Source organism: Oreochromis niloticus, linkage group LG16 (genome assembly GCF_001858045.2).
Source record: "Oreochromis niloticus isolate F11D_XX linkage group LG16, O_niloticus_UMD_NMBU, whole genome shotgun sequence".
Taxonomy (NCBI): Eukaryota; Metazoa; Chordata; class Actinopteri; order Cichliformes; family Cichlidae; genus Oreochromis; species Oreochromis niloticus.
Window position 1 is genome coordinate 13,444,223 of NC_031987.2, and position 25,750 is coordinate 13,469,972.

Genomic DNA, 25,750 nt, shown 5'->3' on the forward strand with positions numbered 1-25,750 from the left:
ATAGATTTAAAATCATAATAAATAACAACAATGTAAATATATTAATGCTGTCACTCAGTAGCTTTGCCTCATGTAGTATACGCTTTCTACTAAAAAATAGTCCACTGCACACTCACCTCGCAGCCGCTTTCCTTTTAATCGCTCAAATGATTTGTTATGTGACTGTCGCTCGCAGATTTGCCAGGGAGGGCATGGCGCCAGGTGGCTCCTAGCAGGATGCCCTTTCCATCAGTTGTTCACCGGAGTAAGACAGAAGAAGACCACGCTCAAAAGTAGAAAAATACTCTCTGAATGCCACCGCGGTTAGTGTAAAAGCAACAACAATACTGACAACCTCAACCTCTCTGTCGCTTGTCTTGTGTGTGCGTGTATGAAAAGGTAAATCTGGAATGGAAAAGGGCGTGTTCTCCTGTTGCACCTGTCTGCCCACAACAACAAAAAATGGGCCGGATTACCGCTTAGAACAAGAAACCGCATACACTGGTACAAGAAAGGGCGCTACTCGAGGACGCTTTATGTGCCTATCTTAGAACAATATTTAAGATTCTAGGTACCTCAGATAATCACAGCTGATAGATTTAGAGAACCAGAGCTGCTTAGAGAAGCATATGACGGAATTAGAACTGGTATTATTTATTTTTTTTATGTTTCTGTATTTTGCCCTAAATGATAAATAGAAAACCTCAATTTGAAGGTTGCATTGATCTTAAATGCCTTCTTTTCGTTTCTATAACCAGTGAAACTGGGAAAGTTAAACCTCTTATTAAATCTACAAGGTATGAAATTACACACCTAATTATCTAGTGTTGTCAAGGAGCTACTGTATAAGTCTCCACAGAGAATAGTCACAATGATATGTGTGAGGGATCCATTGGGAAAAGTTAGCACTCACACACAATTAGAGATGGACCGATCCGATATTACCTATCGGTCAGATACTGACGTAAATTACTGGATCGGATATCGGAGAGAAATAAAAAATGTAATCCGATCCATTAAATATCAAAAAAGCACCTCACAAAACTTGTGACATGGCATAACTCGGCTCATACCCATAGCACGTAGGAGCAGTGTGCTCACGTGATTGAGCGGCTGTGTGTATTTGTAGCCTTGCTACCAAACCAGCATTTCATCTCCGAGGAAGTTATCCCAGAGAGAAGTAAAGCAAGTGTGTAAGTTCATCTCTGAATGTTTGCGTTCCCACGTAAAGCTTAACAACTGATATATGGAGCGACTGCCTCTCTCTCTCCCTCTCCTGCTGCTACTTCAATCGTGAAACTGATCAATGATCAGCTGATCGGCTTTTCTGTGGCGAGTCCATCTCTCTTCTTTGTTTTTGACCCACTTTGCACCAGAAAGAGGAAACCAGCGGCTGAACAACAGCAGCACGTTTAACCTTGATAAGCTGTTGTTAGAATTTATTTAATATTACTTTCTACACCAGGATCCTTTTCTACGTAGCTGACGGCTGGTAACTGTGCAGGGGCGGATCTAGCAAAGTTTAGCCAGGGGGGCCGATAGGGCATTAACAGGGAAAAGGGGGCACAAAGACATACTTTTCTTTCTTATTCTCATTTAAAATGTCTAGCTTTTAATAAATAATTATCTGAATCTTACACCCAAAGTTTTAATCTGATGTAAAATGTATAGAAGTCCATTACTGTATATAGTAACTGTTAAGTCTAATATACCTTAGTAAGCTTTAATACTTTTTCCTTTGGGAAGATACCATCTGTGCAGTCTGCAATTCTGTAGAAGAAAGATGTTGAATCTATTTAATTATTCTTGAAAAATAATTTATTTCTGTGCATTTTTTTTCACACTGCATCAAATTAAAGTTGATTACGTCGATTAAGCATCATGAGGCGGAGGGTGGGGGGTGGTTCCCTATTTTTTTTTGTTGGGAGTTTGCAACCCTATTAGTTAGGTTGCTTAATATTTCTGCTAAGTACTCTTTAAAATACCAGAATAGGAAGGATGGAGTAGGTTTATTAGATTGATCAGTATTGCTGAACTATGAAATACTTTGGGTGCAGTGTATTTTTTACATACAGGTATAACAGAATAGCTTTAGTGTTGTTGTTTATTTAAACTTGAGTATAAACTTATACAAAATGCAGCAAGATATTAAAAAACAGTTTTATTGATTAAAAAACACACTATATCGGATTCATATCGGTATCGGCAGATATCCAAATTTATGATATCGGTATCGGACATAAAAAAGTGGTATCGTGCCATCTCTACACACAATACTGTTTCCACATAATGTTGAGAGGGAATAAGATCCGTCCAATTCAATTACACATAAATAAAAATTATCTTACACGTTCATATTTCACTTGTGTTCTTGTATTTTCAAAAAGAATAATATGACTGAAGCTTTCTTTCAAATGTACAAGCATCCTGTACAGACCTTGTGAGAAAAATAAATGTTGACATTGACATTGCTGCATTATGGTGCATTCTCCAAAAGTTGATTCTGTTCATCTGGACTTAGCGTTTTCAGTGGGAGAAACATTTCATCACTCATCCAAGTGACTTCTTCAATCTCAGCTGACTGCATGTTTCCCCAGTCTTATAAACTTACAAACATATAGTGTACACTGTTAAGTGCCAGGAGGATTGCCAGGACTTATTCATTGGGTAAATCAAACAACCTCTGGCGAAGCGGATGACACAACACAGAAGAGCTACCTCGTCAGGCCAGGACTCTGTAGTCCTGTGGACACTTTTTCAATGATGAGGATGTACACATCCTGGACAGGGAGGAACGTTGGTTTGAGCGCGGAGTCAAGGAGGCAATTTACGTGAAAAGGGAAAGACCATCTCTGAATCGAGGAGGGGGCCTAAGGGTACATCTTTCGCCATCATACAATGCTGTGATTGCAGCCATTCCCCAACTCTCTGTGAATGGTACTCATGGCCATTGACCAGTGGGCTTTGATCAGTGGTTGTTGATCAATGGTCATGAGAATTTGCATAATTAATGACTCTATAATGCAGCTTAACATTCTTTTGGTCATCTTACTCACCAGCTTGTTTGTTTACTGTACATTCTATACATAGCTCTGTAGATTTTATACATAACCCTGTGCATTTTATACATATCTCCATACATTTTTTTCAATTTTTCTATACATATTCTGTACATTGTTGCCTGTATATACCTGTATATACAAACTTCGGTTGCTTATGTCTATAGGACACCTTGTGTCTTCCTTTTATATTTTATTTTCCCTTGCTGTAAGAGCTCTGTAACACCGACATTTTTCAACCGTGGGATAATAAAGGTTTATTCTATTCTATTCTACGATGAAGGAACTGGGATGAGATGAGTGACAAAACGTTTCTCCCACTGAAAACACTATGTCCAGATGAACAGAATCAACTTTCGGAGATTTACTTACCTGGATGATTGAGCATGCATCAAGAAGATTATGGTGCATTACATTATCTTTAACTCAGAGTACGAGTGGAAATTTACTGTCACCCAGTCTTTCTTTTATGGTACTAACATTTGTTATACAGGCTGAGTATTACATACTAAATCTTTCCACAGTCAGACTGTTTGAGAAAAACAACAACTGCGAAACAATGGACAACAGGAATAGGGTTGGGCCATTTCACCTATGCCCAACAAGGCCATGATGACCTATGACACTTGTATTGTTATCATAAAGGTAGCAATACTGGTTTCTGATCTTGCAGTGTGCTGGGAAAAAAATGTCAGCTGTTTTTATGCAGTGTACTGTCTTACCACAGGAAGCTCATTCGACTAGCTACTGGAATCCAGTGATGTATAATACACTCTTCTTTTTGACTTTGCTCTACATAAAGTTAGTTTTCACTACAATGTTGTGCGAAAGTCATGAGCAAGACTTCATTTTATATTTTTCCTTCAAGGACACAGACTTTATTGTAATAAAGTCTTGAACAATAGTTCTTCAGTCATTCTAAAGATCTTTCAAAGGTTTTCTTTGGATATTGGCTGCTTTGTCTCTTTTTTTCAGTCCAGTTTTTGTATCCGACTGTTTTCAGAGGAATGTCTTTTGTTTGTTAAGTCACTTAACACTAAGAAGTACTAGAGAAGTACGACTGTAAGAGTCTTGACTTTCAATCTCAACAGAATGGTATAATAAGGGGTTTTTTTGTTTTGTTTTTTTGCTTTATAAACTATATGTTTACACATATTTCAAAAAGACAATACATCTTTTTTTTCCATTTTCGCAAAAAGGGGTGGTAACACTTTTTGTTTCTTTGAAACAACAGAACAATTACAGAAAATAATCAATTTGTAGGTAATTCCCTAAACTGGCTTTATTAAACATCTCCATTTACATATGTACTGGGGAAACTTAATTATAGTTGAAAAGAATTGGAATTATGTGGTGGTATTAATCAGATTCTGAAATAACAAAATATTTTATTTTAGTTTTAGTAGGTTTCTAGCAGGGTGGAAGGTAATGGGTAAAAGTGCCTTGAAAAAAACATGCAAGTCTTTTGTACAGTACCAATTTGATGGCAAGTTACGTGTGACTTCTTTGTGTTATGTCAATACTGCTCCCTGTAGTACTTTAAATGAGGATTGCAATGTGTATGCTTGGAAACAGTTTGCGGTTAAAAATCAGGCTGGAAAAATTAGGCATTGTCTTCATCATGGTGGTATTCACAAAGTAAAATGCCTGATTTCTGTTTTCTAATTTCCTACCGTTCCAGCACTGGCAATATTATGAAAGGGAAGGTACTGTATAAAAAAAGTGAAACATATTTGTGTTTCTAAAATCATAATTGATTGTGCTTCTTGGTAAGACACTTCACAAAAGCAAATTTTCTTAATCTAATTCACAGTATAACCTTTGATTACCAATTTGTAAAAAAAAAACTCCCCTCAAAAACCCCACTGGATTTAAAATGAGAATACATCATCTAATACTTTTTGTTCCATTACAAGACAATCTGTTCACCATTGCCATGAATACAAATTAAAATGAAAAATACAGTTAATAAACAAAACAAAAAACAGTACGTATACAATCTAAAAAACTAAAATGTAAGCAGCTTTATTTTTTGAAAATTTAATTAATACTGTACATGTTTGGCAGTCCTCTCTTTGCCTATTTAGCATAAAGTCCAAAAGAGTGGTCTTTTCAGACCTGGGACCACAACACTGAAACCATGAAAAGTAAATAAAAATGAACAACAAAATTGTTAAAATATCTTGAAGATTCCAAACACTGCATTTGGCCTTTTTATAACCAAACTCTTAACTGTCACATCAGTAAACAATTTTCCAGTGCGTGGGCTGTTCACATTCTTTCTCAGTGTCCCCACAGAAACGGTTGTATGTAGTTTTGGGGTCAAAGCCCAGAATTTCCCTCTCTTCGTGGATCCGGAAAGAGAAAGTGGAAACTGATGTTCCTATAAAAAATCTGGAAAGACATGCAGAAAAATATAAATTCAAAGAAAGATGGTGTCCATGAAAACTACGCAAGATGGTGAGAACAGCATGAGTCACCGTGAGTAGTTTTTCAAGTTGAAATATTTTCCATGGGCAGGAACACGTGATAAAGCCAATGAAATATCTAAGCTATTTTCTGTTAAACTAAAGTTGGGCATAGGTGAAAGAACTAGTATTTCCACAATAATCAAACAAACATTTGTTTAAACTGATGCACATTATTGTGCCTATATGTCTAATTTAAAGGGAAAAAAGTTTGGGATATTTTTACATTGTGCTTAAATTAGTTTACTGACAAAATCATAAAGAACAGCCGTATACAACAATAGTGGGAACTTTGAACTACACAACACCTTTACCGTAAGTTACAAACTAATGTGCATTACATTCAAGGATAAAGGTGTTTGGCCACTATGTGACAGCATTTACCTTTTAGTATAGGTAATGATTGAATGACATTTCCCCCTTGAAACTTACCATTAGCTGTATGTGCTTGCTGCTGAGGCTGCTCAGTTTAGAAAGACATGCAACACCAGAAATTTGAAAACTCAAAATGTATCATCTATTAATATTTTCTCACTCAATACTCCTCTACAGAGGTAAAATAACACTACCGTAATGTTATATTAATGTTAAAAACTGTAATGACTGAAATGAAAAAAATAACTGATTTCCATGTCATATACGTGTAATTTTATATTTTTTGAAATAAATAACCTGTCTTATTACTAGTATCACAAATGTTATCGAATAATGCATTAAATACTGAATGTATTAAAACCGTGAAACTAAATATACCTTGCATGGGCACATATCCACTGGTCAATTATGGCAACTCCTCCATCTTTAAAGAGTTCGAGGTCCTCTGTGGATGGCTCAAACTGCACCATGTCTGGCAACAACTTTTTCAGCTCCTTTATTTCTGCAAAGTTTACAGATTAACAAGTATAATAAAATCATATAAGTAACTATTATCTATTAGATAAACTACTACTAAATGTTCACACTGTTCTTTAAATATTTATAGAAAACTCACAGGAATACTCAGAAATTTAAACCACAGAGTATTACTGGAAGATATTACTATATATATATATATATATATATATATATATTTTTATACATTTTGTAAATCAAGTTACCATACAGCAGGGGTGTCAAACTCAAATACACAGTGGGCCAAAATTCAAAACTGGAACAAAGTCGTGGGCTAACATTAATATTTATTGAAAAAAAAATCTTCCTCCAGATATAATAATGAATCTTTTCTTATGGACTCAAACAAGTTTTGCTGAAAAACTGAATATGGAACAAGCAAAGCTTAATACTAAACGATATATATATTAGCTGTATAATACCAGTAGGCCAGCTCTAATAGTAATTTGGCATGGCTTCGCGGGCCAAATGTAATTAGGCTGCGGGCCAAATTTGGCCCGCGGGCCAGAGTTTGACACCTATGGCATACAGGGTCCCTCGTCCAACAAAGGTGTACAAAAGGGTTAGGTTTGTGTATGGGGTTTCCTATGCCCCCTGAGCCTTCACAGCAAAGGAACTTGGCCTAGCACGCCATAGTTACCCAATAAGAGCATTACAGGAGCGGTACCATCACCTTAAGCACCTGCCACTGCCAGACATAAAGGAAGTACAGCCCCTTCTGCTTATTGGGACGGATAATCCACATCTTCTCACTCCTGTGGAGCCAGTACGTCTAGGCCCTCCAGGTGGACCTGCAGCTGTGCACACCCGACTTGGATGGACTTTACAGGGTCCATCGAGAGTCCTACGTCAGCGGCTAACCCCACAGCAGTGTCTCTTCACCTCTGGGGCCTCACCAGAAGCTGAGCTCTTCAGCCATGTTGAGAGACTCTGGAAAATGGATACCTTGCCATACCGGAGTAGGCTCATTACCAGGTTACGACAAGACGCTGAGGCCATTCAGAGACTTGAGGAAAGGACAATTCGAGTAACAATTGATGGAGTAAACCGCTATGCCACCCCACTACTGTGGAAGAAGGATCTTCCCCCTCTTCGTGCTACACCAGAGGCAGTTCCTTCTCAGGTTCATGGAACACCCAGTCGCCTTCAGCAGTGACATAAAGGGGATGTTCCATCAGGTCCGTCTGCTAGATGAGGACAAACCCTTTCTCTGTTTCCTGTGGCGAGACATGAAGGTAAACGAAAAACCCACCATCTACCAATGGCAGGTGCTTCCCTTTGGGACTACATGCAGTCCGTGCTGCGCTACCTTTGCACTTCAAGACCATGTCCAGAAACACACTGAGCCAGAAGAGGATGCTCGTCTGTTCATAGAACGTAATTTTTATGTTGACAACTGTTTGCAGAGCTTACCATCAGAAGGCCAAGCCAAGAAGTTGGTGGATCGCCTCCAGTCTCTCCTCTTGGAGGGTGGATTTGAACTACGACAATGGGCTAGCAATGTCCACACGGTCATCAGCCACCTACCAGTTGAGTGCCAGTCAGAGGGTAGCGTTCTCTGGCTCTCCCAGGAGTCAGCAGATCCTCAGGAGCACACTCTAGGACTCGTATGGCACTGTAAGGCTGATGCACTCCGGTACAAGCATCAGCAGAGCGTCAGTTCAGAGCCAACAATGCGCAATATTTATTGGCTGCTCGCCCAGCAGTGTGCCTATGGGTCTGTGGCATATCTACGCACCGACAAAGGGGAAGGAAAGGTCCAGGTGGCTTTCTTGGCTGCGAGGTCGAGAGTTGCACCCAAGAAGCAACTCTCAATTCCAAGGCTAGAGTTGTGTGGAGCCCTTACAGGAGCACAGCTGGCTTCTGTTCTGAAGAAACAACTGACCCTTGACATCCAAGATGTGGTGTTCTGGACAGACTCGACTACAGTGCTTAACTGGCTCCATTCAGATTCATGCAGATATAAAGTCTTTGTGGGAACCAGAGCTGCAGAGGTACAAGAACTCTCTGCTGCAGCATCTTGGCGGTACGCTGACTCAGGAACCAATCCAGCAGACGATATCACGAGAGGGAAAACTGTGGCTCAGCTTGCTGGTGAGAATTGCTGGAGCCGGGGGCCACCATTTCTTCAGCTGCCACCCGGCCTTTGGCCACAAGCACCAGTGGGAGAAGCTAAGGAGGAAGTGGAGGAGCTGAAGAAGCCAGTGTTCTGTGGTCTGCTTACTGGATCCGCTAGTCCAGCGATACCTGACATCAAACAGTTCAGCACGTATGAGGAACTCCTGAAAGCCACTGCTCGATTGATGCACGGGGTGGCTAATGACACCAGTCACCCTGATGTTGATGACTTTCAAAGGGCAGAGCTGGCCCTACTTAGACATTCTCAGATGGAGAGCTTCCCGAGAGAATTCACATTACTTAAATCAGAGAAGCTGATTCCATGGCTGATTCCCATTCCAGGCTAATTACCCTCGCTCCTGAGTATGACAAGGCTTCTGACTTGATTAGAGTTGGAGGTCGACTCCGCAGATGCGAAAGCCTGAGCCCTGAGGTACTACACCCTGTACTTCTAGAGCCCGCTCACCCAGTTACGAAGATTCTGATCCAGCAATGTGACAATAAGCTCAACCACCCGGGAGCTGAACGTGTTTTCACTGAGTTGCGCCGGAAATACTGGCTCTTAAAGGGGAGAGAAGCAGTCAGAAGACATCAGCATTACTGTCCCGAATGCAAGAAGTGGAGAGGTCAACCAGATGTCCCGAAAATGGCAGATCTGCCGCCCTCAAGTTTGAGGCTCTTCCGACCTGCTTTCTATTCGACTGGAATGGACTGCTTCGGCCCTATGCTCATCAAAGTGGGTCGGCGCACAGAAAAGAGGTGGGGCATCCTTTTCAAGTGTCTTACTACTCGAGCAGTTCACCTGGATCTGCTGGTAAATATGGATGTAGACTCCTTCTTGATGTCGCTCAGACGGTTCATTGCCCGTAGAGGGAAGCCCTTTGAACTCCTTTCAGACCAGGGTACCAACTTTCGAGGTGCAAGTAAAGAACTACAAGAAGCATTCACTGCCCTAACACCAGATCTTAGACAGCAACTGGCGGCAGAACAGATCCAATTCTGTTTCAATCCCCCCAGTGCTCCACTTTGGAGGATCTTGGGAGAGAGAGGTACGATCTGTGAAAACCGCTCTGCGCACCACGTTGGGAGCGCAGATAGTGTCAGAGGAAGTGCTGAGGACTGTCTTGCTTGAGGTGGAGAGTATACTCAACTCCAGGCCTTTGGGTTATGTTTCTTCAGACATCGCAGACCCAGATCCCATCACGCCCTACTCTTTGTTGATGGGGCGGCCAGATTGCTCTCTACCACAAGTGTTCTATCCAGAATCCGAGCTGCTCAGTCGTAAGAGGTGGAGACACACTCAAGTCCTGGCTGACCAATTCTGGAAGCACTTCATACGGCATTTTATGCCCACCTTGCAACCACGGCAGAAATGGCACAAGGAAACAGAGAACATTGCAGTTGGGTCTGTGGTTCTCATTGTTGATCAGGAGACCCCACGAGCGCTCTGGCAAGTAGGAACTGTGAAAACTATCTTACCGGGGGCCGATGATCGTGTCAGAGCTGCAGTCGTTCAAGTAAAGGACCGAACTTACACTCGCCCGGTGGCACGGCTCATCAGGCTGCCTGTTCTACCCCAGGATTCTGCTTAGGTGCAGAGGACGTTCCATCAAGGTCAAATTTGTACACCAAATTTGGGGGCGGCTATACAAAAGGGTTAGGTTTGTGTATGGGATTTCCTATGCCCCCTGAATGCACCATAGGTGTGCATGTCCGCAGCTTCAGTTCAGAGACAAACGGCAGCCGAACAACGGACAGTGTGTGTGTTCATAAGACCGTGAGTTAATGTTTTACTTCACTCAGTTATGTTGGTGTTCAGCTATGAGTGTATTTGATGACTTACCAGCAGTTTCTGCTTCTGTTTAAATGACATTATGTATAAGTGGCAGTTCGCTAGCATAACAGATTTGTTCGCTAATTAGCTTCTAGCAGAGAGATTCGTCGTTATCGTGTTGTTGATTCTGTGCTCTGTGTAACAGATGATAAAACAATGTAAAGTCGCCTTCAGTGCATAGTTGTATGCGGTGTGTTAATGCATAATACCTGACTTTAAGTTTATGTAACCAGTCTGAAGTATAATTTCAGCTTATTTAGGTATATACTGTACTTGAGTACACCTCAGTTGTATCTTTATGTTTATTATGTAATTTGATTCTAATTGATTTGTATCATTATGCTCTGTCTGCAGAAACCACACTCACACACACTCTTTCGCCCACCTGCGGGCACATTCTTAATTGGAAATACAAAGAATGACAACTTTATTCCTGGACTCTGCCTGTTTGTTCCTCTCACATCTGAACATTTGCAAGTGTTCTGACCCGACACTCTGAAGTGATTGCTGCCAGCTCAGATTTCTTTCACCCTTCTAAACAAAAGGGTTAAAGGAATTATTAGCAGATTATATTTTATTACAAGTATTAGCTAGAAAATAGTGTTCTAAAACTTGACTTAATATGCAAATCACTGAAGCGTCAATGCATTACAAGTATAATTTCTCTATCTTTAAAAATGTGTGTGTGTCACTACCTTCATCGTCTGCATCTGTCGCAACAAAAACTTTATCAAGTTTATGTTTTTTCATCAAGCTGCGTATTTTTTTGACAGCTCCCTTAAGGCTCGGCACATCCTCTCTGTGACCCCAGATAAAGTCTTTCCGGCGCAGGTGGACACCCAGATATGGACCACCTTTAGCTGAGCCAGGCTTGGCCTGAGGAGCGATCAAAAAATAGCACATCACTTCTTAAAATGCTGCTCAACATGGAAAATGGTCACACCCATAACCAGTACAATCCCATAAATATACTATTATAAGACACTGCCAAACCTTCATACGAGTCCAGTCCTCGCTGTATGGCGTATGGTCTGTTTCATCTGTAGAGTTCAGATAACTTGATCTGAAGTCATCCCCTATGAGACGCAGGTGCTTTGCAAAAACCATGCTGCGTCGTGTCTAGAATAAATACAGACCACAATTTACAGACAGCCAAGTTTCCCAGAATCCCTTTGTTTTTGAAAATACAAAAGATACATAATGTAACTTATTATCAGTAACAATACAGTGATGCCACAGTAATGCTACAGTATACTACACATAGAAAAAGTCTGGGAACAATAACACTGCCTAAGATGACCTAACCTAACCGAAACCTAACCTAAGACGTTATGTATCACAAACTGAAAGTTCTATACTTCTTGACTTACATTCCAGTAGTCCTTCCCAGCATAGTGATCATGAAGGAGTGTCTCTGCTCGGTCGAGCATAACAGATCTGCAAAAACAACAGCATGCAAACAGGATTACCACTGTAGGTGTCATAAAATCTGACAGAGCTATAAGTAATGGCAGAGCTGAATAATAATGAAGTGAGACCATCTTTCAGACATGTTCCAAAAAAAGAAGAAGAATCAAACACCATTTTTTAAAACGATGATCATATGATCAGCTTTATGTTGAGACAATGTCACCCTGTTATTATGCATACTTTTTTATATAAACCTGTATTCTGAATTACACACCAGGAATAGTAATGTCTAATTGTAACGCCTATACTGAAATGATACACCAAGTTGAACTATTGTAATGTTTTAAAGTTCTTTACAGTTTTAAGTCAGTTCAATTTTAAGGTGGAAATAGTGACTTTTAATGAAGACATGTTACATTATTCCAGTAAACTAAAAGCCTAAACCAGATTTAAGAATTCACACCGCCCATTACATAATTTTCTAAAGTAGATATAATCTTTTATTCATATTTTAGTATGTTTAAATGTCGACTCACCCTCTATAGGTGACATAACAGCAAGAAAATTTCATGATAAATCCAAATGTTTTACCAGCATCACTCAACAGCTTTTACTGTTTGACTGATGTCAGATAACAAATAACAATAACGTATGGTTGGTGACTTTTTTATTAGCATGTTCCTTTGTAGACTCACGTTGCTGTAATGTTTTTCTGAAGAACCGGTGCTATGACAGATGCATGGCCTTGTGCTGATAAACACGTTACATTTCGAGCTCTCGTCTCCTCGTATCCCCAAAACCAGCCCCTAAAAAACAGACAAGATACATGTGGCAAGTAGTGGACACAGATAGACACAGAACTGTGAATATGTGCTATCTACAGTATTGTGCAAAAATCTCGAACCACACCTCATTTCTTTATGTTTTCCAGGAAATGTCAGTAATATGTCCCAGGAAGACTGAAAGTCAATATTTTATAATCTAATAGATCATTTTTATTCAGTGTGCACTTCTTCTTTTGGCCTCCAATTGTCCAGTTTCCTCAGACTTTTTAAGGACACACTGCACCATGCCAAGACACAGTGGGGGAAATAACTGCTGAATGTGTAAGTTTGCTTATTTACAAAGAAATGAACAGTCTCTAATTTTTGTTGTTTCAGTTTAATGCCGACAGATAGAATATCAACCAAAAATCCAGAAATAAAGGCACATTATATAAAAGTTATAAATTGATGCATGTCATTGAGTTAAATAAGTATTTGATCCCCAAGCCCCAATTTAAAATGAGTTCTTTGCTAAGTTATCTGTTATGTGTAGCCACAAAACTACTTCATCCCATCAGTCAGGTGCTTTTTATGCTTTAATGATTCATGGGTCAAGTGGTATCTAGTGGTTTAACAAACATAAAATATTTCTTTGAAAATGGCCAGGTGGAAAAACTAGACTTAAAAACCCTGAAACAACTTCAAAAGGTTTGGAAACCTATTGCTCAAGACCACTTCTGGCTCCTTGGAAGCAAATTTCACAGAAATGAGGGGTGGTTTAAAACTTTTGCAAAGCACTGTAGACGTGAAGTAGGTTTGAGTATTTTTTTGTGTAATTACATCTTTGTTACTAAACAAATACATTCATCACACTAATACCCACATCTTTACTTCTGACCCTTGTCATGATACAGATAATGGCATCTAGTTGTTGTGTGTGACAAAATGTATGACTGGTATTGTATTCGCAATGCAATGTATTATACATGTTGCCGATTTTCTGCATTGTTTAATCACCTGTAGTAGCCATGTTTATCTTTGGAGTACATCAACTTCTCGATGCATGGCCGCTCGTCAACCTTTTCCTCCCATTTTCCGTCAGTCCATCCTTCCGCATAGTTTTGCAGTACCAGAACATGGTCTATAAACGGGCCTCCATTTTCTACAACAAGGAGAGTTCAGTTTGCCATAAACAAATAATTGTGTTGCAAAAGATTTTAATTTATATATTTTAATTTATTGAGCTTGAAATTCCCTTTCAAGCTCGGGTCCAGAGGCCTGGGAGCTTAAGGGTCCTGCGCACTATCTTAACTGTTCCTAGTACAAGGTAGGCAAGTGGTTCCTGCAGATCCCAGGAACAACATCCGAGATCTCTGTCCAGAAGAGCGCAGTCCTGGAAACAGTAAGATACTGCGCAGGACCCTCAAGCTCCCAGAGGACCCGAGCTTGAAGGATAGACCGCCAGAAGGGGCAAGAGGGGAATTTTTTATATATATTAGATATATCTCTTTCAAAAAAATGAAACCTAGTCTGCATCACCCATCCAAATGCTCACCAGCAATGAATTCTTCATACTCAATGACAGGTACGTTGGCCTGAAGGCTAGTAAGGCTGAAGAACTCCCCCCATGGAATGCGGATTTGATGGAGGTTAGGGCTCTGCCAGTGGTAAAGGCGACCCCATGGGGGAAGCACCAACACCCAGTCATCTCCTTCTTTCCTCAATGTCTTGACCAGAGAAGCCATGCGAATATAGACATCTCTGCGCAGATTGAAACCCTCTGGAGGGTTTACATCATACAAAAGGTACCTGTGGTGACAAGACAAAAGCATAGCACATTATTTGTATACTGTAGCTAATACTTTCCAAAATTGAGGTACCACCTTAAAACTTTAGAAAGCCTTACTCACTGCTGCAAATTTAGCTTTTAGTGATCCAGGCAGTTGTGTTCTCTGTTTTTTTTGTTACAGCAGGCTGTTTAACAATTCTGGAAGTTACAGTCTGATCAAACAAATAAGCATGGGTACAAATAACTCATTCATATCACCTAACTACAGAAAGCAACAATACACATACAATAACCAGAAAACTAAATTCTGCATTAAAGGTAAACACAAATGAAATCATGTTGTTGCAGAACTCCACTATAGAACAATAATGTTCTGGCTGTGCACAGATCTACAAGGATCTGTGGTAATTTTATGGAAGAAGGCATTAAATTGTAAAGTTTTTAATAGATTAAGATGACGCTTGACATAGTCAAAGCTGACACGATATCAATATAGACTTAAAAGGCCAAAAAGAAAAAAAAACGACGTGTTTACTACAAAGAAACACTGCCTGTACGGTTAAATGAACAGCTGCTTCCAAATTTACGTTAGCATTGCTGGTTAGCCCAGCGTTACGCTATAAACTTACCGCAAATCCCTGGCGGCAGCAACGGGTGCAGTAACCGTCTGGCTTGCACTAAATACATTATCACTGTTTCCTTCATCGAATGCGGAAAGGGCGACGAAAACTGAAAGCAAGAACGAACTGAAAGAACACGCTGAAGCAAAGAACATCAGCAGTCTATTCAGTACGCTCTGCGCCATATTGACTCTGAGCCACGCACTTCCGGAAGCGTCGGCATGGTTGCCGGGCAACCAGCAATCAGAGACGCAGACGACAAAAACGAGGCCAGAGTGCAAAAGATTATTAGCCCTTTTTAGTTAGTTGTTTTTTTGTTTATCTATTTAGATAACTTACATTTTTAAAATATAAATATCTTGTTGACTGCTACATGCTTCCTTTCTGTGCAGGCAGTGCTGTGCTGCCATATTCGCAATCAGACTATTTTTTTTTAAGTAGATATTTCACAAGTTATATGGCTAATTTCCAACCCCTGGATAGGATAAAGCTAGTGTCAAAGGTAGAATTAGGTGAGTGAATCTAATCAAAATATTACCTTAAAGTAAAATACTTGATAATATATAAAATACTTGATATATGCTATCTTTGATTTAACTTAACACTGCACCATCAGAGTATCAGTATACACTTCATCACAAATGCCTGGACTAAACTGCATTTTTTTTATACAGCCAAAAGTGTTGAATGTATAAGCGGGTTGTGGCATGTAATTATTTTGTTATGATTGAGAATCTCCATGCAGTAAATATTTTACTTAAATTTGAGGTTGAGAATTACCTTCTCTGTGACCTGCACACAGAATTTAGGGGAGGCATTTAACAACATGGTTGAAACAACACAGGAGGCTACAACACATAATTTCCCCTTACTGAAATGTTTTTGTGTGCATCTGGTATTTTCAAGCAACCAAGAAGGTAGCTGATGATGGTTACTGAGCCCTGAACATAAACTATTTCTTTGTTTAAAAAAAGACGTATGGTAAGATAGAATGGATTCTTGAATGGATGAGGAGAAGGGAAGAGGAAAATGAATATAATTACAGATCAAACTAAATTGTTTTAGTTTGACTCAAAAAAGACAAAAAATGGTTTTATGCAAAGCTGTCTGTTATGTGTAGGTACACTATTAATTTAGCCACTGAGTTCAATGACTTTTCATGATTGAACAATTTAAAGGGTAGTGTTAATTGGTTAAAAAAAAACAATAACCCAACATTCCTCTGAAAATGGTCAGCACATGTCCAAAGAAAGCCTTTGAAAGACCTTTAAAAGCTCTCCATGGAGAACTATTGCTCAACATAATTTGAAAACATTAATATAAAGTTTGGTTTCTTGAAAAAAAAAATAAAGAAATGACAGATCACTCAAGCATTTTATACAGTACTGTATTTTGGAAGCAATTTTTTGAGCAACAACAGTTCAAAACAGTTTATTTTACATTTTATCATAGTGATACAAACTAAACAACCTACAGAGTCTGTAGGTAAATTGAAGAAAAGTAAATTGATTAGAATTTAACATTTTAATCTCACTTTTACAAATAATAAATAACCAGTATTAGTTTTATCCCAGAAAATAGCAAATAAGATATAATGCATTTTAATATTCATCATCATCTTCAAATGAATTGATACCTGCCACCTCTTCATAATCCTTCTCCAGAGTAGCCATATCTTCTCTGGCCTCTAAGAACTCTCCTTCCTCCATGCCCTCCCCAACATACCAGTGAACAAATGCTTTCTTGGCGTACATTAGGTCAAACTTGTGGTCCAGTCGGGCCCAGGCCTCAGCGATGGCTGTGGTGTTGCTTAGCATACACACAGCCCTCTGCACCTTGGCCAGGTCTCCACCAGGAACCACAGTTGGAGGCTGGTAGTTGATGCCCATCTTGAAATTTGTGGGCAACCAATCCACAAACTGAATGGTGCGTTTGGTCTTGATTGCTCTGATAGCAGAGTTGATATCTCTGGACACCACATCACCACGATACATCAGACAACAGAGCATGTATTTACCATGACGAGTATCACATTTTAGCATCTGGTTTGAGGGTTCAAAGCACTCATTGGAGATTTCAGCCACAGACAGCTGCTCATGGTAGGGTTTCTCAGCAGAGATGACCGGGGCATAGGCGGCCAGAGAGAAATGGATACGAGGGTAAGGCACCAAGTTGGTTTGGAAGTCTGTCAGGTCAACATTCAGGGCTCCATCAAAACGAAGTGACGCTGTAATGGATGAGACTATTTGGCTTATAAGGCGGTTGATGTTGGTGTAGGAAGGACGTTCAATATTAAGGTTTCTTTGATAAATGTCATAAATGGCTTCATTGTCCACCATGAAGACACAGTCAGAGTCCTCCAGGGTGGTGTGGGCAGTCAGGATGGAATTGTAAGGTTCTACCACTGCTGTGGAAACACGAGGGGCAGGGGAAACAGCCAGTTGAAGCTTTGACTTTTTGCGAAACTCAACAGAGATTCTCTCCATCAGCAGGGAGGTGAAGCCAGAACCAGTTCCTCCACCAAAGGAATGGAAGACCAAGAATCCTTGAAGACCATTGCACTGATCAGCCTGTAGATATGGAGAAAAAAACCCACTAAGACTGGTGGTTATGCAGAGTGGGCTTGATTGCAAGTTCTTGTCTCTCTAATGGCTACTCGCTTACCAGTTTGCGGATCCTGTCAACGACAGAGTCAATGATCTCTCTCCCAATGGTGTAGCGTCCACGGGCATAGTTGTTAGCTGCATCCTCCTTTCCTGAGATCAGCTGTTCAGGGTGAAATAGTTGACGATATGTTCCTGTTCGAACTTCATCTGGAAAATTAAAAGAGAACACAAACTCATCTGTTACAGGAAGTGCTTTTAGTTAAATGCTTTTAGTTCAATTAAGCTCAGATTCAGAGCACTACTTACCTATGACAGTGGGCTCCAGGTCAACAAAGATTGCCCTGGGGACATACTTCCCAGCCTCCGTTTCACTGAATAAAGCACTAGAGCAATGATTGTTGCCACCTATAGGCTTGTCACTAGGCATTTGGCCATCTGGCTGGATTCCATGCTCTAGACAGTAGAGCTCCCAACAGGTGTTTCCTATCTGAACACCAGCCTGGCCGACATGAACGGAGATGCATTCGGGCTGCAAAAAACAAAACAATCCCCCACGCCCCCAAAACAAAACAGTATATGTTTATGAAAAGAAAACACCAAAATAGTACATTTGGACATGCTGCTGTACACATGCTGAACAATTCTAGGAAGCAATTTGGAAATTTTGCCACTAGATGGAAGTAAAGAGATATTTAAGAAATAAAAAAAACCAAGCAAAATGGCAGTTGTCACTAGATGTTATGTACCTGCAAAGATCAGTCAGGAGCTCAAAAAAACCCCAATGGCAGTCAAATTCTGCACTTATTCTGCACAAAATATATTTTTATTTATCTGTCATAAGCTAGAGAAAAAAATATAAAGCTTTGGGGTTTATCCTTTTATGTCTTGGCTAGTAGACCACAAAGAGCCAAACTGCTTTCTACCAGTGTTTTTTTAGACTTTGTTTTAACAGCTCATGGATCATGTAGACAATATCTACCGGAATTTAAGGTCAGGATGACATAATAGTAAACAAAAAGGTGTGGTGGCTGTTGTTTAGTCCACATGAGGTAACATGACAGTGAGGTAATGGTAAACAAGTTGAACTGCAAGGATTGTAAGAAATTATGTACCTATGTAGCAATGGGTGACAAAATAAAGTCTAGTTGATCTGCGAGTGCTAAATAAATAATCTCAAACCATGCAGAAGATTTAAAAAAAAAAGCAAAACCTCAGTTCGCCATATGACAATCTGTTGAGAAACTTTACCTGATTCTCCAAAGGGAAATGTGATGCATCCCTGCAGTACCCACCACTTTAGTGTCTTCAGAAGGTGTGGCCCCCAGAGCCTTATGGATTGAGTGGAAGATGGGGGTACATCTTCAGTTATGCTACAGGGGACCTCTGTCTGAGCCAGCTTGATAAGGGTGAGACTTTAGGAGAAAGGTGCTTTGTGGCTCTAATGACTCCTAAGTATTAGCCTTGCCCATGAGGAGGTGAAGCCTTTTGCAGTAAAAGAAGAGAGGCGGTGCCTGTGGCTGTGTCCAAGACTGCATTTCTGGAAAGAAGATAGTTTTCAGCGCTGTTTGGAATTTGAAAACAAGTGATTCTCTGAGTGTTTTACATTTAATCTCACAATGAGAATCTGACTTGTTATTAAGTGAAATATCTCAACAACTGTTGTTTAGATTACTTTCTTGTTAAGGAGTTGCTGACTGATACATATTAATGTCTGTCTCAGCATAAACTATAATAACTCTAAAGCATGTGGCTTGACGTCAGACTTTGCTTTGGCTGTTTCGCCAGTGCCTGCATTGCAGTGCCATCTAGAGGTATGTGGGCCAATTCGGTTATGAACACACACACACACACACCACCTGGTAAACCTGCAATGTTACTATCAAGCCAATAGGATTTTTTTTTTTGTTGTTGTTGTTTTTCAATTCCACTTCTCTGATTTTATAATTTTGATGTCTTTAGTCTCGTCTTACTGAGCAGAACACTGTATTTTGCCCCTCAGTCATCTACCCAGCACTGTCATCAGTTTGAATACGAGCTCTCAGTGGAAGAACCCATTTTACAGATCTGGCATTGTTGTAAATGTATATGATTCAGACTGCACGCAGCCATAATTTCTACAGAGAATCAATGTATGTGTAACAGACTAAACCTTTTCACTGTTTTACAAAAATATGAGCAGGATATTATGTTGTACATACAGAAAAATGCCATTTTAACAATCTTAGTATGATCGGTACACCAGGCACCCTTTAACAAATGTAATTCTTTCATTCCGTTTTTGCAGCTGTCCATACATCAGTATTTAACAGTGTAGTCCAATATTTTCATTTTTTCAATCAATTTCTTTATTTAATAAAATATTTCTTTCGAGATGTATTTTTCATGATGAAAGATAACATGATGAAAAAAACCAAGACAAAACATGAACAATAACATAACAAATCTTGGTAAATCCTGCCTCTGGACTATCCCTAAAACCACATGTAGCTCAAAGGTGAAGCAATATATGTTCATTTATGTTTGCACAGACAGAGATCCACAATATATGTGTGTTAACCAATTGCTTGTGTGTGTTTATAATCTGCAAAAAAACATCTATCTTTTAAAGTCTAGAAAAAAATATGCTACCAAAAAAGGAAGGTATTTAATACCAGAAAATTGGCAGTGTTCATTTGAACAGTGTTTTTAGTGGGTGAAATGTTTCATCATTCATCCACGTGACTTTTTCGGGTGTATGTAAATGCAAAGAATTCATAAAAAAAGAAGAAAACTTTCTCCTTTCTTCTTCTTTTTTGTTCTCCACAAAAGTAACAGTAGCAGACATTGTGTGCATTGTGTTCCTGCACCACTTAAATTTAAGAAGTCCTTTTGCCAGGCCTTCTAATTGAAAAGCACTAATTGCTTTGCATATCCTTTGGAAAATATTTGGGACTATAGACCTAATAAGCCCTATAACATTTCTATTTGAAATTGCAACGCTGCACCAGGTTCTTTTATGCAACAGTTGACAGCAGCCATGAATTAATATTTAGCTGATGAACTGATAAATCAACTAAACACTTTTCATAAGTATTATTCAGACAATGAAGTCTCTTACTTTGAGATTCAAGTTAGTAAGTACTGCAATAACAGTATGCATATATGTAGTGTTATTGAAAAGCTACTGTTTTAATGACTCTAGCCTTCACAGTTAACAGTAAAAATACAACAAGACTTGTTATTATCCTCTCTCTTGATTCCAGCATACTTAGCAAAAGACAGGAGAGACAATGTAAAGCAAGTTACTGCTGTTTTGTGTGTGTGTGTGTGTGTGTTTTTCAGGGCTGCAAATGAAAATATCATAAATAAGTTGACAATGCTTTTGTAATGAATTAATTGATTAGATTTAAAAATGCAGGATGATGATGGTAATGAAAAGAAATAAACGAGTTCATCAGTGCCAGATGAGACATTTTTTGGGATGGTTTTCTAAAAATCTATTTTGCTTTTTGTTTGTTACCATGACCATAACAATTGAAAAATGCCTGCCTGCTGTAATATCGGCAAAATATTGGTTAAAAACATATCCGATATATCACTGAAAATCCCTTGGTTTCTCATTAATATTTTCTTGTGACCTTTAGACTTCCAGTTTATCTGGTTTACCATTATGTCACCATTAGGTGCGTTGACTACACATTTCCCATTACATGACCTTGAGCTGTCAAAACAAAGTTTAAAGAAAAGGGACTTGTATCATTTTATGAACTTTAGCACAGAAAATATTTATGTATCATTTATCAGCCAAGTTATCAGAGTGATTTTATAGAAAAGATACTTGCATATATTTACTGTTGCATTTGTCACACAGTCATTTTTCTTGCAGATTTATCAGTTAGCAAAGCTTTGTGTAGTATTTATTTTAGGTTTCTTGTGTTAACCTATCGCCAAGCTGTGAGTGGTTGCTGTTCCAATAAACACTGACTGTTGATCATCAAAACAGTGGTCCTTGTCAGGTAAAATTTTGCAGCAAATCTGTAAAAAGTGTTTGTTACCATGATTTTACTATTTGGAAACAGAGATTTTGATAACTGCAAGTAAAATGGTAAATGGCCTGTATTTATATAGCGCTTTACTAGTCCCTAAGGACCCCAAAGCACTTTACACATCCAGTCATCCACCCATTCACACCCACTGGTGATGGCAAGCTACATTGTAGCCACAGCCACCCTGGGGCGCACTGACAGAGGCGAGGCTGCCGGACACTGGTGCCACCGGGCCCTCTGACCACCACCAGTAAGCAACGGGTGAAGTGTCTTGCCCAAGGACACAACGACCGAGACTGTCCAAGCCGGGACTCGAACCAGCAACCTTCCGATTACAAGGCAAACTCCCAAGTCTTGAGCCATGATCGCCCAGTATGTATGATATGATAATTAACTATTATTTAGGGCTTGTCAAAGACAAACGTCTCTCTAACTGTCTCTGTTTTGTTTCTTTTTAATTAATTTTCAAACATGCATGTACAAAACTACAAACATGTCTGACTTGATATTCCAGTTTTTGTTGGTAACTGAAAAATGCAGGTTGAAATGAATACTCACAAATCTACCAGAAACAGATTACAAGGAAGAACAAGCGAAATATAGTCAACAGTAAACTTCCGCTTCAGGAAGTGTTGGATCGCTTATTTCTTGTCACAGTAAGACCTGGAAGATATACATAATGAATTTAAAATATGAGAAGATGAGAAATAATGATTCACTGCCAAATGTTTTGTTGTTTTTGACCTTAACATGCATTTGACAACATCTTGTATGTTTGAGTGTTATTTGAATCTTTTGTAATAATCATTTACTTCTTTTTCGTTAGGTCACTAGTTTTGCATGTAGAATAACCGTGGTCAGGACCATCATGCTTATCCTGACTGTATGTGTGCTTTCCAATTCTATGAATCAAGCGATTCTCTTTGCAGTCACAACAGTCTAAGAGTTTAAACTTTGTAACTAATATGGTTTAGCATGAATCAAATGCATTACTTTGTGGATATTCACAGTTTCATGTTGACTGTTTCTCATCCAGACCATGCTGGGATGTTTCTCCTGTTGTACAGTGGGATGCAAAAGTTTGGGCAACCTTGTTAATAGTCATTATTTTCCTGTATAAATCGTTGGTTGTTACAATAAAAAATGTCAGTTGAATATATCATATAGGAGACACACAGTGATATTTGAGAAGTGAAATGAAGTTTATTGGATTTACAGAAAGTGTGCAATAATTGTTTAAACAAAATCAGGCAGGTGCATAAATTTGGGCACTGTTGTCATTTTATTGATTCCAAAACCTTTAGAACTAATTATTGGAACTCAAATTGGCTTGGTAAGCTCAGTGACCCCTGACCTACATGCACAGGTGAATCCAATAATGAGAAAGAGTATTTAAGGGGGTCAATTGTAAGTTTCCCTCCTCTTTTAATTTTCTCTGAAGAGTAGCAACATGGGGGTCTCAAAACAACTCTCGAATGACCTGAAGACAAAGATTGTTCACCATCACGGTTTAGGGGAAGGATACAGAAAGCTGTCTCAGAGATTTAAGCTGTCTGTTTCCACACTTAGGAACATACTGAGAAAATGGAAGACCACAGGATAAGTTCAAGTTAAGGCTCGAAGTGGCAGACCAAGAAAAATCTTGGCTAGACAGAAGCGAGGAATGGTGAGAACAGTCAGTCAACCCACAGACCAGCACCAAAGACCTGCAACATCATCTTGCAGCAGATGGAGTCACTGTGCTTCGTTCAACCATTCGGCACACTTTACACAAGGAGATGCTGTATGTGAGAGTGATGCAGAGGAAGCCTTTTCTCCGCCCACAGCACTAACAGAGCCACTTGAGGTATGCTAAAGCACATTTGGACAAGCCAGCTTCATTCTGGAATAAGGTGCTGTGGACTGATGAAACTAAAATTGAGTTATTTGGGCATAACAAGAGGCGTTATGCATGGAGGAAAAAGAACACAGCATTCCAAGAAAAACACCTGCTACCTACAGTAAAATATGGTGGTGGTTCCATCATGCTCTGGGGCTGTGTGGCCAGTGCAGGGACTAGGAATCTTGTCAAAGTTGAGGGACACATTGATTCCACTCAGTATCAGCAGATTCTGGAGACCAATGTCCAGGAATCAGTGACAAAGCTGAAGCTGCGCCGGGGCTGGATCTTTCAACAAGACAACGACCCGAAACACTGCTCAAAATCCACTAAGGCATTCATGCAGAGGAACAAGTACAACGTTCAGGAATGGCCATCTCAGTCCCCAGACCTGAATATTATTGAAAATCTGTGGTGTGAGTTAAAGAGCTGTCCGTGCTCGGAAGCCATCAAACCTGAATGAACTAGAAATGTTTTGTAAAGAGGAATGGTCCAAAATACCTTCAACCACAATCCAGACTCTCATTGGAACCTACAGGAAGCGTTTAGAGTCTGTAATTTCTGCAAAAGGCGGATCTACTAAATATTGATTTCATTTCTCTTTTTGTGGTGCCCAAATTTATGCACCTGCCTGATTTTGTTTAAACAATTATTGCACACTTTCTGTAAATCCAATAAACTTCATTTCACTTCTCAAATATCACTGTGTGTCTCCTATATGATATATTTAACTGATTTTTTTTATTGTAACAACCAACGATTTATACAGGAAAATAATGACTATTAACGAGGTTGCCCAAACTTTTGCATCCCACTGTAACTCTTTGGATAAAATCTCCCCTTCAAAATATAAGAATATCTCTGGGGATAGTTCAACATTGGACTTTCATGAGCTCTTTGTTTCTTTCTCCTTTTAGTGATGTCCAAGTCTGAATCGACTGATATTGTCTAGCGTGAAAAGCCCTCACTGGCTGGCTGTTAAACATGTGTCTTCTGGTGGTGTTTTGGGGGGGGGAGTTGCTGACCTATTTCAAAAGCTTGGCGAAGATTAAATGCTAGCCAAACAGGTTGATGGTGGCATCAAAGATTCATGTCATTTCAGATTAGAACTACTGTTGCACACAGTTGTAACTGGCACTTTTCAGCACACTTGGCATGTAAGGAATCTTTGTAATTTACTCTCAGAACATATTTCTGTGTATCTTTGTGACCTTTTCTTTAAACACAGTGCAATATTTACACCGAATATATTTCACAAGGAATGGCATGATATTTATGAATTTATTATAATGCAATATTAACAGCACTAACGAGCAGAATTTTCTGACAGTGAAATGAGACTATGACTAAAAATGCAGTGCATCACCACCCATTTGAGCCATTTGTAGAAGCTGCAAGGTCATGTCTCATCATGCTTGATTATTAAGAGTAATTCTAAAACTTTAAAATTATTAAAAATGTATTAACCAGGCCATTAATTTAATCTGCAAATGCTGTACATACCTGCATGTTTAACAGGGCTACTTGAATTTTAAACAAAAAATATTTCCTGTTCTGCAGGTTGATAGATTTAAAAGATACTTACATTCCACACTGACTTAAAGGCTATGGTTTTAATCACCACACCTTGTAACAAACAATTATTAGCTTTTTTATTTAGTTATTAGTATTATAGGCTGCAAGATCATGTCTCTTTCAGGTAGGGGGTATTTGTGCCATTTGATTCAGCTCAGCTTGACTGCGAGTCATTGAGCTAAAAATCTATTTCTGCTACAGGAGGCCACACGGAGAGCAGTAACAAGAATCTCTGCATCACCCACTTTAAATCTGGAGCATTTAAATAGATCTACTGAACATTCGTTGACACATATTGCAGAAGTGCACCTGCTAAGGAAACATTTCATAGCAGATAAACCTTTCTAAACTTTGAAGAAGAAATTTCTTCACAGTCTACTGACAGAATTATGCTTACCATTGTTGATTGTTGGTAGATTGGCCCTCAACGAAAAGCGAGTCCCAACTGGTTTCAGCTTCTATGTAACTTCTTACAGTGGCTGTCACTGCAGCTTGATAGAGTAATATCAGGAGATCGAGGAGCTGGTATTTATGGCTGCAAACAACTCCCAGCAAATTCTAAAACACACCCACTTTTCTAAAGAAATCAACAAGTCTAAACAATCATGTGTTTCGTATTTCAAAGGAACTGAGAAGTTACCCAATTGATGAGACAACTTTGTGTCCTGAAAGGTGAATAACTTCCAATAGATGGCAGTATCATGCCGATTTTAACAGGTTACAAGAACACACG

At 39.3% G+C, this 25,750-nt stretch overlaps 3 protein-coding genes across 5 annotated transcripts in view; all 3 read right to left on the reverse strand.

The window, feature by feature from the left end:
- Window positions 1-386, reverse strand: part of abca12 (ATP-binding cassette, sub-family A (ABC1), member 12) — a 57,223-nt gene extending 56,837 nt beyond the window's left edge. The window contains 1 exon segment of the mRNA XM_003445347.5: window positions 117-386. The gene's annotated coding sequence lies outside the window, so the exon portion shown is untranslated.
- A 3,629-nt stretch (window positions 387-4,015) lies between these two features.
- Window positions 4,016-15,165, reverse strand: pofut2 (protein O-fucosyltransferase 2). 2 transcript variants are annotated; one of them, XM_013271446.3, is made up of 10 exons: window positions 14,942-15,072; window positions 14,434-14,524; window positions 14,079-14,332; window positions 13,541-13,685; window positions 12,455-12,565; window positions 11,720-11,786; window positions 11,343-11,468; window positions 11,045-11,225; window positions 6,260-6,383; window positions 4,016-5,432 (listed from the first exon to the last, which is right to left on the reverse strand). In XM_013271446.3, exons 3-10 carry the CDS (start codon window positions 14,266-14,268, stop codon window positions 5,279-5,281), a joined length of 1,098 nt encoding a protein of 365 aa, XP_013126900.1. In that variant the 5' UTR covers window positions 14,269-14,332; window positions 14,434-14,524; window positions 14,942-15,072; the 3' UTR covers window positions 4,016-5,278. The 2 variants fall into 2 exon arrangements, with proteins under 2 accessions (XP_013126900.1, XP_003445344.1); XM_003445296.5 differs by lacking the exon at window positions 14,434-14,524 and having other exon boundaries at window positions 14,942-15,165.
- Window positions 15,166-16,333: 1,168 nt separating this feature from the next.
- LOC100708793 (tubulin alpha chain) lies at window positions 16,334-25,726 on the reverse strand. Of its 2 annotated transcripts, XM_005451916.4 has the most exons (5): window positions 25,415-25,726; window positions 18,787-19,075; window positions 17,845-18,067; window positions 17,597-17,745; window positions 16,334-17,502 (listed from the first exon to the last, which is right to left on the reverse strand). In XM_005451916.4, the coding sequence occupies exons 3-5, from the start codon at window positions 17,963-17,965 to the stop codon at window positions 16,534-16,536; spliced, it is 1,239 nt and encodes a 412-aa protein (XP_005451973.1). In that variant the 5' UTR covers window positions 17,966-18,067; window positions 18,787-19,075; window positions 25,415-25,726; the 3' UTR covers window positions 16,334-16,533. The 2 variants fall into 2 exon arrangements, with proteins under 2 accessions (XP_005451973.1, XP_005451972.1); XM_005451915.4 differs by lacking the exon at window positions 18,787-19,075 and having other exon boundaries at window positions 25,415-25,725.
- Between the last annotated feature and the right edge of the window lie 24 nt (window positions 25,727-25,750).